Source organism: Aegilops tauschii, chromosome 2 (genome assembly GCF_002575655.3).
Source record: "Aegilops tauschii subsp. strangulata cultivar AL8/78 chromosome 2, Aet v6.0, whole genome shotgun sequence".
NCBI lineage: Eukaryota > Viridiplantae > Streptophyta > Magnoliopsida > Poales > Poaceae > Aegilops > Aegilops tauschii.
The window spans coordinates 51,580,942-51,593,740 of NC_053036.3; the positions used below are offsets into that span (position 1 = coordinate 51,580,942).

Genomic DNA, 12,799 nt, shown 5'->3' on the forward strand with positions numbered 1-12,799 from the left:
GCGGAGTGGAAAGGCGACCTAGTCGCCATTATCCGAGAAAACGGGAATTTTGGGTTCATCAGAATACTTAAGCTTGATCGGTCTAGGATGGTTTGGACGGATTTGGAAGAGATGGAGGATGCTGCCGTGTTTTGGGACAGAAGCAATGCTCTAATTGCGAGGCCAGCTTGCGGAAGGGATTTATGCAACAAGGTGTACTTTCCAAGCTGTACTAAGACTGACGATGGTGGGCAGGCCTACTACTGCTTAAAAGAGCAAGAATACTACCCTTTCTTTTGTGACAAGGAGCCAATGAATGCCATATGGTTCCAGCCAAACTTTTAGGATTTGCTTTGGTGACCAGCCTAACAAGGAGTACTTTGAAATTCCTTTGCAACCTAAATAGCTGAGGAAGGAGCAGAATAGATGACCTTATTCAAAATGTTTACCTTATTTCCACATGCAGGCTAATCAAGCTCGTTATATATAGTTTGTCTTCCCTTGTCTCAGCGAGTGTCTCAAGCTCGTTAGTAACTACTACATCGTCCTGTCTTGCTTTGATTTGCCCTGTGATTTACTCCATGGTGCAAATACGTACATTTGGGTGTCAACAAGTACAAGCTCATACTGTCAACTGCTAGGTTACCAAACGATCGGGGTGCAGGTTTTTTTTCTTTTTTGTGGTGCCAAAATCATTCAGGGACCAACAACAGAACAACTGATAGGGAACAATTAAAACCATTCAGCTGTGCATCAAGCGCGAGCGCTCGCGATGTCCACGTCGGACTAACTGGAAGACAAAAAGAGCAAGAGGGAGGAAGTTGCCTCGAGCCCCACCCCTTCCTTATCCTTTCCTCCAAAATTTCACATCGCACGCAACCTTCTCTCGTGCCGCCGCCGCCGCCGCCGCCGCCTCTTCTCTCCCCCGATTCTCCTCGCGACTGCTCCGAGCCCCTCCTCTTCCCTGTGTCGGCTGCTCGACGCGCCACCGCTGCGGGAGAAGGTGAACACGAGGAGATGCAGGGTGGGTGGCCTCGCCGGAAGAGGGTGACGCCGGGAACCACCGGCTGGCCAAGGACCGTGTGGGCTGGCACTTCCCCGCGGCGCCCTCCTTCCCCGACTTCGCCGTCGCCACTGCCCCCTCCCCTCCTGTCAAGGCTGAGCGTGCACAGAGTGGACGAGTCGATCGCGGCGGAACCAGAGTCACTCGAGGCCGGGGTGCGAGATGATGTCCAGCAGGCGGAGGGGTGGCCATGGGAGGAGTAGCCCACAATGAAATCCATTTTCTCTTTGTGTGTGTGTGTGTGTGTTGGATTTGGATCGAGGAAGGGGATGGCGTGGGGATGAGGCGGTGGACAGAGGAAGAGGGCGATGCTGGCTGGCTGAGCGGGCGGATCTGGTCTCGTTTGTTCTGTTAGTTAACATGATCTTATCTCCTCTATCTCCCCTCTCTTCTCTCACTGACCCATCTGGTCTCGTTTCTGCAGGTAGAGCGGCCAGAGGAGCAGGCCAACATAACACCAACGTGGTGAGCTTCCCCTCTCCACCATCTACCCCCAGATCTGAACATCAACTACAATTTGTACGTTTTGGTTATACTCTATTTCAGTTTATACAAATCTCGTTTTGGTTAAACTTCTGTCTTCGATGCCATGGCTGAAACTAGAGCAAACACATAAAACCTACAGAGAAAGGATTACACACTTTTATCAGGTGTTAAGTTCAGCTGCCTTGACCATGGCAGTGCTAAGTAAATTTATAATTGGATTCTGCTGATCTGTGGATAGGTAGCCTAACCGGTGATGGGTAGCCTCACCCTGTTAAATCTGATCGGGTAATGTGAGAACCAAAATGAATTTATTTTGCTCCGTTTCTTACAAGCACTTGTCTTAAGTAGATGCCACAAGCTCATCTTCAATGATGGATTTTATTATGTCGTGCCTATTAAGCAGCCAAAGATCAGATATTTGACCCCATCACTAATAGTAAGATGCACACAAAGAATATCTGCACCCAGTCATTCTCATTCACTGAAGCTTGGTTCTTTGTTATATGAATCAGTTAGATTTCTACAAAAGCGATTCTTGTTGCTAGGTGCATCATCGTCAAGGATGTGTTTTCCCCACTTGGGAGCAACATCTAGAATATATTTTCCTATGAACGCGCGAGATTGCCTATGTGCTGTTAGATTTGATCTTCAGAATATTTGCAAGTGATGTCTTTCTGCACTGTATTCCGTTCAATAGAATAGCACTGCACCCCTAATTCAAGAATGCAATTTTAGAGTTATACTAAGGACAGTACTTGTGCAAGGCGAATTGAAATCGAAATTTCGCATGTACACCTGCAAAAAGGAGATGACCTGCATGAGTGCAAAGGCTAAGGCGAGGTATGTGCAATCTTGATGTACCACCATGTAAAAAAACTGGAGTATGTGCATAATTTTTCCTATGGAACTATTATGGAAACCAGATGCTTATTCTTGAAATGGTTGCTCATATCAAAGAAGAGGTCTCCTTTGGCGCCATTTTGGAGTTCTTATCCAAGTTCTGTTCTAATTATTACTAGATGATGTTGTGTTGATGCTGTTCTTCACAGTTGATGGCAATATGACGTTGACAAGTGTAGTGGTTCGGTTTGGAGAAAGAGAGAATAAAGTATCCCTATACATCAGTACATTTGGCTACTAATGTAAGAATACAAAAAGTCGTTTCAGTAGCTTTCACAGGTTCATCAAGGAGTTGGCTGTTCAAGCTGAATCCCTCCACACCCAAATGATAAAAGCTTGTTTTTTTAATGAACAAGCTAATTTAGGAAACGTTGCTAATCCAGGCTAAGAAATGAGTTCTCAGATGAGGTGTCATGTGCCAGCAGTAATTTTTTTATGAGTCTACCCAAGTGTCAGAGTAACTATCTTGCTTTTAGTTGTGATTCTGATTATTTACATTTAAGAGCTCATTTCTTATGACTTCTTGTGTGTATCATGATAGATTGTATACAACTGATCGTAGCTCATTTTATTATTCGGAGACTTTCAACTAATTACCATATGCTAATAATTCTCTTTTCTTTTTTCTTTCCTTTCCATTTGCCAATTACATAGGTTCATTAGAAATCCAACTGTCAATGAGAACGCCATGAACCTCATTTTTGGTTCAATAAATCGTTCAATTTCTTTTATTTAATTTGCATGTGGAAACAACATATGCTAATTTTCCATTTATGTTTCAACATACACATGCGCACACATTTGTACTGATTAATTGTTCGCGAAACGATCTGCCGACATACTCACATGATACTTTTAGTGCTGTTGTCTTATTATTTCCCTTTTACTCCGCTCTCTGTTTTTCCATCTTGCTTCACTTTCGATCAATCGTCACAGCAATTGCTTCTTACCAATTATTATAATTTTTTTTCTCAAATGCACAGCGCAAGGAAGATGAGCTTCCTTGTATTTCTCGCTTGCATGGATTCTATTTATTGGAATTATTTGCCGTAAAAAATGCCTTGGTCATACATCTAAGTACGACTATGCTTTTATGTACTCCCTCCGTTCCAAAATAGATGACCCAATTTTATACTAACTTTGTACTAAAGTTAGTACAAAGTTGGGTCAGCTATTTCGGAACGGAGGGAGTAGTTGTGTGAGTGTGTGACAACATCTCAATATCAAAGTTTTAGTATCAAGGATAAAAAACTTTGTGGATGTACTATTAGGAAGAGCAGTGATTACAGCCAGTATAGTTTGGATAAATGTAGGCAGTAAAACTGGAAATTGGGCCTGCAAAAACTAAACATAGGCATTTTTTCAACCACTTTTTAAGTGGGCACGATGATCTTTGCCAAGTATGATAGCCAAACAAGTTGCTAATTGCCAAGTGCTAACCAATTTATCTACCACCATTGTTACCTGACGCGTTATGCAAGGGTGGTTAGCTTGTACCTGTCAGCTTCTGCTCCCTAACATGGATTCTAGTTAATGGATCACTATGCTTTTGAAGTGCTTATGCACCACATCTCAATATCTAAGCTTTAGCAATAAAACCAAATAACTACAGAAACAATAAAATTCTAACAGGGAATATAGATGAGTGCTGCAATGTCAAGTGTAGAACAACAGATTCACAAGCATGGTGCTTACCACGCTTGCACTGGTGCTTGACCATGGTGACGGCGCCGCTATGCCTCCAGTCCAGCGCGTCGGGCACGGCGTCGGGACAGGAATGTGCCTTGCTTCACTTTCCGTGAAGTCACTCCTTTGTACTTGTATTGTTTCGTTTTACTCAAGTGCCTTGATACAAGATACTTAAAGTATTTCTCGATTTTACCTCATTCCTTATTACTAACCCACAACCGTACTTCCGGTTAATGTGGTCTGGACTGTCATTCAGGTGCCATGGAAGGACTAAACAAGATCGCGACGGGCTCTCTTCTCAGCCTTCCTGAGTAGAAACTAATCGGTTGTGACAGATCCCACAATGCTGGTTGTGGCGGGTAGGCTCATGAACTATGCTTATAAGTTTGTGATTAATAATGGTGGGAGTGACAGGAAGGATGACTACCCGTTTGGTGAATCAGATGAAGCATGCAACAAAAACAAAGTAAGATGGAGGTGTAGTTGTGTAGAACAAAAATAAAAACTACCTTGAGCATGTTTTAGGCACATGATCTATCATATTCATGCAATTTGTCTCCTTGTTTCGCAGCTGAAAAAGCATGTGATAACAATTGATGGCTACTGAAGCGACGTCCTGCTGGTGTACATCAGGGACGCCTGCACCAACGATGACGCCTTCAAGGTGCCGTGGAAGTGAAGTCAGGGCATGGGGATCCGGGCAAGTGCGCCAAGGAGACCGACGCGTCTTACCCGCTCATGACCCAAGCAGTGATTTTCCATTGCCTCATGTATCATCGACCGTCGCCAGCCTCTGGTTTTAGATGTGAACGTGCATGTACCAGTACTTCATATTGCTATATTTTGATTCTGACGAAATAACATCACGTGGTACAATCAAGAAAGTGGAAGGGGCGCATCCTATCTAGCACCGCCCTAGCTTCCTCTCAGGCGGCGCACCTGGGTGCGCCCCAACCACTAGTTTGGGAAAAAACCTACTTGCTCTGTTCCATTATGTAAGACATTTTTTTGGCACTGTAGATGGGTATCCTCCAAGACTCCCTCACCGATGATTGATGTGAAAAGCGAGAACGCACAATGGAAAGTTAGTTTATTTGAAAAAAAATCAGATTGTTTTGACCTTTTATTTAAGGAACTCGATATTTGGCAACAGTGTGTCCGATAGGAAATTTACCTTACCATACCATACCATACCTGTCGATCACCCGCTAGCTAACCAGGCCAATCACCCCGCCAGCTAACCAGGACGATCACCCCGCCAGCTAACCAGGCCGATTGCTGTACAAGGCTCAACAGAAATTGCCATCCCCCCCACGACGAACTTTCCAGATCGCAACTTTCCCCCACCACCCTTACCTCCCACGCAAGTATACCCTATCTCACCCTCCCCACCACCCATACGCCCCTCCCCACCACCCACACGCCCCTCCCCCCTATACAGCTGCTCAAAATCAACACCAAAGACCTACCCCTCCTCCAGATCTGGATCAAACAAGAGCAGATCATCAGGGAAGCGGTGGAAATTACCAGGGATACGACGAAGAAATCACCAGGCAACATCACCTCACCCTAGTAAGAATCAAGACTCATCCAAAATCTCCAAAAAATTCTGCTTAATACAAAGACTTACCCCACCCCACCCCCTCCCAATCTGTGCAAAAATTACCATCCTTTCACCTCTAGAAAACAGAATAAGCAGACTTCTCTCATAATTTTGCCTATTGCAGTGACTTACCAATCAACTAAGTGCAAAATTACCAGCCCCCGTAGTTTTTGTTACCAACTTTATGCAACAAAAGAGAGTACCCAAAAAAAATACCCCATTCCCTTGCTACACTAAACATAGATTTTGTGTCTACCATGGAAAAATAAAGACAAATAAAGGAAAGAGGAACCTTTATTGACCACAAAAATCATTATCTCATACAATGGAAGATGCATTGCAAAAAAGGTTCATTTTTCAGTCTACAAGAATGTTATACTGCATGAAGTAAACAAGTTATCAATCTGTACATAGTAAAAGTTATCATCCACTTTAGCTAAGTACTAACATTGGATAAAGAAAAGTGCTGCCTTTTAATGGAGATGCTCATGTTGTACTGTAATTGTCCTGTTTAGTGTTCTTCTCAATCACCCCTGCGATTCTTGCCTTCAAACACCTGTGTAAAGAGTAAACAAAACAATGAGTTTCAAAAAAAGAGTGAACACGTGTAAATGTATACTAACGTGCAAACGTAAAAACAAATCAAGCAGGAGTAGATAAATGGATGCTAGCAGAGGAGATAATGCAGAGGATGGAGGAGGAGGTAGAATGCATGAAGAAGGCGATGCAGCGCGCACACCAAGCAACAATTCAGCATACCCAAACATCATGGGGACAGGTAAAATTACCAACATTACTGTCTACATATCATCATGGAATGAAAAACCCAGTCTTATACTTTACTATTGAAGTGGGTTTGAAAATTACCAGCATTGGTGCACACATATTACCAGGTCCAAAAAATGCAAATTACCAGGGTTTTTTAGGCGGAAAAGAATACTTTACTATTGAAGTGGGTTTGAAACTTACCATCATTGGTGCACACATATTACCATGTTCAGAGGATGCAAATTATCAGGGTTTTTTAGGCAGAAAGAATGCTTTACTGTTGAAGTGGGTTTGAAAATTACCAGCATTGGTGCACTCATAATACCAGGTTCAGAGTATACAAATTACCAGGGTTGTTTAGGCAGAAAAGAAAGATACATTCACTGAATCTTCAGAAAACTACCATGATGGAAAACTGTTATTTATCATGTAATATTCCACTAATCTACCAGGCCAAATTGCAGGTGCTCGGGCAATCAGCGCAAACAACAGCTTGCCCAGTGGTGGAACAAGTGCACATAGTGCTGGAACAAATGCAAGCACAGGAGCTGGGAGCCTTGGAGAGCAGACAATAAGCGAACCAGCAACTCCAGAATCTGCTGGGATCGATGCTGATATGGAAGGCAACAACATGGAGGCATATTCCACACCTAAGACACCTTTACAAGGGACAAAATTTGACACCCTGGAGAGCGCACGTGACCACTACAGCACCTACGCGCGCAGGACTGGCTTTGCAATTAGGCAGCAATTCAAGAAAGAGAGGGTTGATGGAACTATAAGCAGGGTGCTACTAGTTTGTACAAAATATGGCAAACGACGCAAGGACAGGGATGAGCTGCAAGATGTGGAAAACCCAGCCAGCATTGTCAAGAAGAGGAAAAAAAAGAAAGTTGTTAGGACTGAATGTGAAGCGCACATGTACCTACCCCACGATGATGCATGGTGGACTGTTGACCGTTTCGAGGACACCCACAATCACCCCCTGATCAAAAAGCCGTCCCTAACAAAATTCTTATCATCACATCGGTACATTCCGAAGGAGGAGCAGGACTTCTTGAGGGTTCTGCACGGATGCAACGTTGAGACTGCGAGGCAGATGCAGCTGATGTCATGGTTCTACGGGAGCGCTAAAGACGTACCCTACACGACACAAGACATTGCTAATCAACGAGCTAAGTTCCGCTTAGAGCACCGCCACAAGGACGTTGGGAGCACAATTGCATACTTCCAAGAGATGAGGGCCAAAGATTCATATTTCTACTGGAGAATCAAACTTGATGATGAGGACAGGGTTGAGAACTTGTTCTGGATAGATGGCGCATCACGCAGGGCATATGCAAAGTATAATGACTGTTTGTCGTTTGACACGACATACATGACAAACATGTACAAGATGCCGTGTGCACCATTCAATGGAATTAATAACCATGGTCAATCCATCCAGTTTGGGTGTGGCTTCGTTCGAAACGAACTAAAGGAAAACTTTGTGTGGTTGTTTAACACATTCCTCCATGCAATGGGTGGTGTTGCCCCTAAAAACATCATCACAGACCAGGACTTTGCAATGAGGAGTGCGATCGACGGGGTCTTCTTGAACATAATACACAGAAATTGCCGCTGGCATATAATGAAGAAGGCGCAGGAGAAACTTGGAAAACTTATGGCCGGTGATAAACCACTAAACAAAGTGTTCAAAGACTGTGTCGACAACAGCTTGACTGGTACGTACCTAATCTGTTGACCCATTTTAATTACCATGCAGCAAATTTGAGAAGCCATATGAATAGATGTGATGCACAAGTTACCATGTGTGGGTCTACACAAGTTACCATGATCTTGTTGGCTATATTACCAGGGGGCAGTTACATATGTTGATACCAACTTGTGGTTTAGAAAAGTTACCAGATATGGAGAAACTGTTCAATAAAGTTACCATCTAACAACTAAGAAAAGTTACCAGCATACTTGTACTTTAATTACCAATGATTGTGTATGATGTTGTAATTGTCTCATGTTTTGTGTATCACAGAGGAAGAGTTTGAAAACAAATGGTGGGCAATGATGGACGAATATGGCCAGATCGACAACGAACATTATCAATGGCTGTGGGAAAATAGGAAATGTTGGGCCCCAGTGTACTACATGAAGCATTTCTTTCCATTCTTGCAGACAACTGCAAGGAGCGAGGGATTCAATGCTGTGCTCAAGAAGTACATGAACCCCAACAACTCATTGATTGAATTCGCAACTCAATACACTGCAATCCAGGAGAAAGTAATGGTGGTTGTGGCGAAAGAGCAAGTGGACACAATTTACAAAGAGGCAGACATGTATTCATTGAACCCAATCAAGTTACAGATGCGAGGGATATACACACAAAATCTGTTCTCCAAGTTCCAGGTAGAGATGAAGCTAAAGACTGCTTACGGATGCGACACTTTGCAAGATGGAACCTTCAGGATGTGGTCGCTCCGAGGCATACTACCAAAGTATGGGGATAGGGACTACCATGTGCAGGCGAACAAGGATGAAGGGTTATACTCATGCACTTGCTGCAAGTTTGATCGCGATGGACTATTGTGCGCACACATACTACGAGTAATGGAACATATTGGAGTCTACGAGATACCGAGGAGGTATATCCTGGATAGGTGGACATGGGATCCAGAAGAGGATCTTGTTCAGCCTGATTACCAACAGCCAACAGTTAAGAAGGGAATGACAGAGGAAGGAAAAAATATCATGAGATATACATCTATTCTGAATGATTTCAAGGAACAAGCAAAAGACGCTTGCACTACTGATGAAGGGATGACATTGGCAAGGAAACATGTTAATGCTTTCAGAGACGACATGGATGCACTAAAAAAGAGGCAGCTAAAGAAAGCAAGAAAGGAAAAAGATGAGGGAAAAGAAGCACAAATGTTTTCTTCACCACCAGGGACTAGTGCCACTGAAGGTGTCCCAGTAGCGCATCAAGGAAGCATTCCTGTCACGCATGTGTCTGGCAATATTTTCCAGTTCCAGGGCTCACATGCCGAGGGATCCCAATCATCAAACACAAGAGTGATACTAGACCCACCAAAGTCTACTACAAAAGGGCGTCCGAGAGAGAAAAGATTCCAACACCCATTTGACATTGCAAAGCCAAAAAAAGAGAGGAAGTGTCGAGTCTGCGGGTCGACAGATCATGATAAACGCAAATGTACCTTACCCATCCCGCACTGAGAAATGCAAGTTAGATGGGCATTAAAATGCAAGTTAGAGATTTTACTTATCAATTTTACCCATTTTATTGTGTAAAACGGTGTCGAGACACCATGTAATGAAAAGTTATCAGCACTGAAACATGTAAGTTATCGTCCAGAATGTAATGGGGATTTTCAGAAATGAGAATGAGATTAGTTATCTTTTTTGTTTGTGAGCAAAATGTTATGATGCCATGAAGAAGAAAGTTATCAGCACCTGTTATAGTATGTTATCAGCATTGACTATCATAAGTTATCAGCAAAAATGTATAAAAAAGATAGTAATCAGCCCAGAAAAAAATGTATAAAACTATCATCGTTCTTAAACTTAAAATCAAAACTTATATTGGTGCAAATTTCTCACATCAATTACTCCTTATTGAACAAGTGATAGCGCCATTGTGTGCATTTGTTAAGAGGATGGTCCAGCCACATGCTTGTCAATATCTTCCTCGGCGCCGGGATCTGCTCCTTAGTTATTGTCGGGATATTTTTACCATCCCAGAACTCCAAGATCTTGAACGCGAAGAAACCGCAATCGGTGCTGTAAGGAAAAAAATAAAAAATGTGTTAAAAAGCAAAATAAGATAAGCAAAAAGGTGAACGAACTTTTAAAATGCTACACTACTAAGTTACCGGGTATTTAGATGGAAAAAAATGATGGAGTACTAGCCAAAAAAACTAACCCATTGTTGTCGTGGAATTGTCACGGCAGATGTCCTCGAGCAAGGACTTAGTCGTGGAGCCATCGCCGCTAGGAAGCTTAAAGGGGTTAAACGGGACAAAGGACACGAAGATTATACTGGTTCGGCCCCTTACGTTGAAGGTAAAAGCCTACTTCCAGTTGAGGTGGTATTACTTAGGGTTTCGATGACCAGGAGCTAAACCGTTCTGCCTGGCTATCGATCTGATCCTACTTGTCCTGAACCGCCGCCGGGTCGCCCCTTTATATAGAGAGGTTAACGCCCAGCGGCTCTCACAGTCCCGGCCGGCTTATAAACAGCGTCCGGCTCGGACTCTTAACTATTCTTGCCTTACACTACAAGTCACGCCTTACGGCGGTTTACCACTACGGGCCTTGAGCCGCCTCTGGGCCTTAAGCCCATTACTGACCCGCCATCTTCGAGCTTGACTCTGGGCTTCATGCGATGATCGTCTCAATGTAACCCGGCCCCTCCTGGGCGGGTGACACCAGTAGTTATATCCCCAACATTAGGCCCCAGATTGATTTGAACCGGTTCATGTCAATCTTCAATACCTTAAGAGAAAATCTTCCGGCTTCTGTTTGTGCAAAGGTCATAACCCGCCATGACGTCATCTTCTGGATTCTTGGTAACCCGCCATGACGTCATCCGTCATTAATGCACGTTCCATCCAACGTATCTCAACGGATCCTTATCTTAATAACTATCCCGAAAATCGAGGCGCCTCTGCAGCTGGATAATCATGTCTTCAGCCTCCTCGTTTCTCGCGCCCACTCATCAGCCGTCCCTTATAAATAGGCCCAGCCCTCAGGTCTTCGTCACTCTCCCTTTCCATCGTCTTCCTCCTCTCGACACCCCAGAGCCCGAGCTCCGCCGCCGCCGCCGCGCGTCCCGTCTGCACCAACCAAGGCCGCTGCATCGACCTGTCTTGACCAGAGAACCGCGACGCATCTCCGCTGCTCGTCAGCACCAGTAAGTCCTCGACATCCCGTATAATAGATCCACATGAGGGTTCGCAAGTTCTTCAGTGTTCTTCGTTGTTCCTCGCGATTCCTTCGCAGTTCTTCCACAACGGCTCCCTTTGATCCAAGAGTAAGGCACAACTCCGGCGGTAGTCGTTTCACGCCCATTTTCCATATTAGCAGACCCCTTTTGCTTGCAAAAAGACCTCATTTAGAGCTTATGAACTTCTCCTTAGGTCTAGAAATTTTTCTTTTCTGGATGATCGTTTGATCCAAAATAATCCCTGTAATCTGTGAAACTTGTTTGTGCAACACTTAGGCAAAAACTGCATCTGTTAACCATGGCGGGTCATATCGCCGGCTTAAAAGAAGCCATGCTTTGTGAAATTCCTGGATCACTCATAATAGAGTTAAATAACTTAATTGGTCATGATATCCACGGCGGCTTAAATAACCTGACACAATTAACCATATACCATTAGGCCCTTTCATAAGCCGCCATCTTGAATACTGAACTGAAATTTTCCTCCGGCTTAAATTTGAACCGGAAACTTTATTTTGTCATAGGCTTCCATCTTTCACAATGCCACCTAAGGCTCCCAAAGCACTCATCACCTGCAACTGGGTTAGATCCAACGTCACCGACAACATCTTAGCTGACTTCGTGAAATCGGGTTATCTGCCAAGGAAAGAGGTCATGTCCTATCGTGCTCCTGACCCATCAGAAGAGAGGCCTCAACCCAAGGATGGGGAAGTTGTCATTTTTACTGATCACATGAACCGGGGCTTTGCTCCTCCCAGCTCAAAATTCTTCAGAGATGTCCTTCACTTCTTTGACCTGCGACCTCAAGACATCGGACCCAATTCCGTGTCAAACATCTGCAACTTCCAAGTGTTCTGTGAGGTGTACCTCGGAGAAGAGCCCAGCTTGCTGCTCTTTAGGGAGTTATTCTACCTGAACCGCCAGAATGAATGTGCCAACGGGCCTAGCTTGGAACTTGGCGGAATTTCAATCCAACGACGGAGAGATTGTCTCTTTCCTTATGCTGAGCCGCCAAGCCACCCGAAAGATTGGAACCAGACATGGTTCTACTGCCAGGACACTTCTCCGGCTGACGAGAACCCTCTGCCCGGCTTTCGCACCCTGCGCCTGGAATCAAATCACCCCTTGTCGGACAAATTATCTCAAGCTGAACGTCAACCACTTACACCCACCATCAAAAAAATCAAAGCTCTTCTGGGGAACGGCTTGAATGGTATTGATCTGGTCCGGGTCTGGGTTGCCTGGCGGGTGATTCCTCTAAGCCGCGGCCCCGGCTTGATGTGTGATTACACAGGCCAGAAAGATGATCCTCTACGACACAGCCCAGACGACTTACCTGAGGACGTCATTG

At 44.3% G+C, this 12,799-nt stretch overlaps 1 protein-coding gene and 1 long non-coding RNA gene across 6 annotated transcripts; both read left to right on the plus strand.

The window, feature by feature from the left end:
• Positions 1 to 719: 719 nt before the first annotated feature.
• On the plus strand, positions 720 to 5,001 carry LOC109769772 (uncharacterized). 5 transcript variants are annotated; one of them, XR_012201741.1, is made up of 5 exons: positions 720 to 1,392; positions 1,467 to 1,507; positions 2,264 to 2,368; positions 4,374 to 4,583; positions 4,689 to 5,001. It is a non-coding gene; the product is annotated as an uncharacterized lncRNA (long non-coding RNA). The 5 variants fall into 5 exon arrangements; XR_012201743.1 differs by having other exon boundaries at positions 760 to 1,378; XR_012201740.1 differs by having other exon boundaries at positions 808 to 1,392; positions 1,467 to 1,561.
• A 552-nt stretch (positions 5,002 to 5,553) lies between these two features.
• On the plus strand, positions 5,554 to 10,350 carry LOC109769774 (protein FAR1-RELATED SEQUENCE 5-like). The gene is made up of 4 exons (XM_040399054.3): positions 5,554 to 5,689; positions 6,371 to 6,498; positions 6,953 to 8,212; positions 8,521 to 10,350. The coding sequence occupies exons 2-4, from the start codon at positions 6,381 to 6,383 to the stop codon at positions 9,717 to 9,719; spliced, it is 2,577 nt and encodes an 858-aa protein (XP_040254988.2). The 5' UTR covers positions 5,554 to 5,689; positions 6,371 to 6,380; the 3' UTR covers positions 9,720 to 10,350.
• The last annotated feature ends 2,449 nt before the right edge of the window (positions 10,351 to 12,799 follow it).

Bases quoted from the DNA above. Each gene is read 5' to 3' on its own strand.
- LOC109769774 (XM_040399054.3), top strand. From the start codon at position 6,381: ATGGATGCTAGCAGAGGAGATAATGCAGAGGATGGAGGAGGAGGTAGA. The intron at 6,499-6,952 runs GTAAAATTACCA...GCCAAATTGCAG, and splicing joins CCCAAACATCATGGGGACAG to GTGCTCGGGCAATCAGCGCA. The intron at 8,213-8,520 runs GTACGTACCTAA...TGTGTATCACAG, and splicing joins TGTCGACAACAGCTTGACTG to AGGAAGAGTTTGAAAACAAA.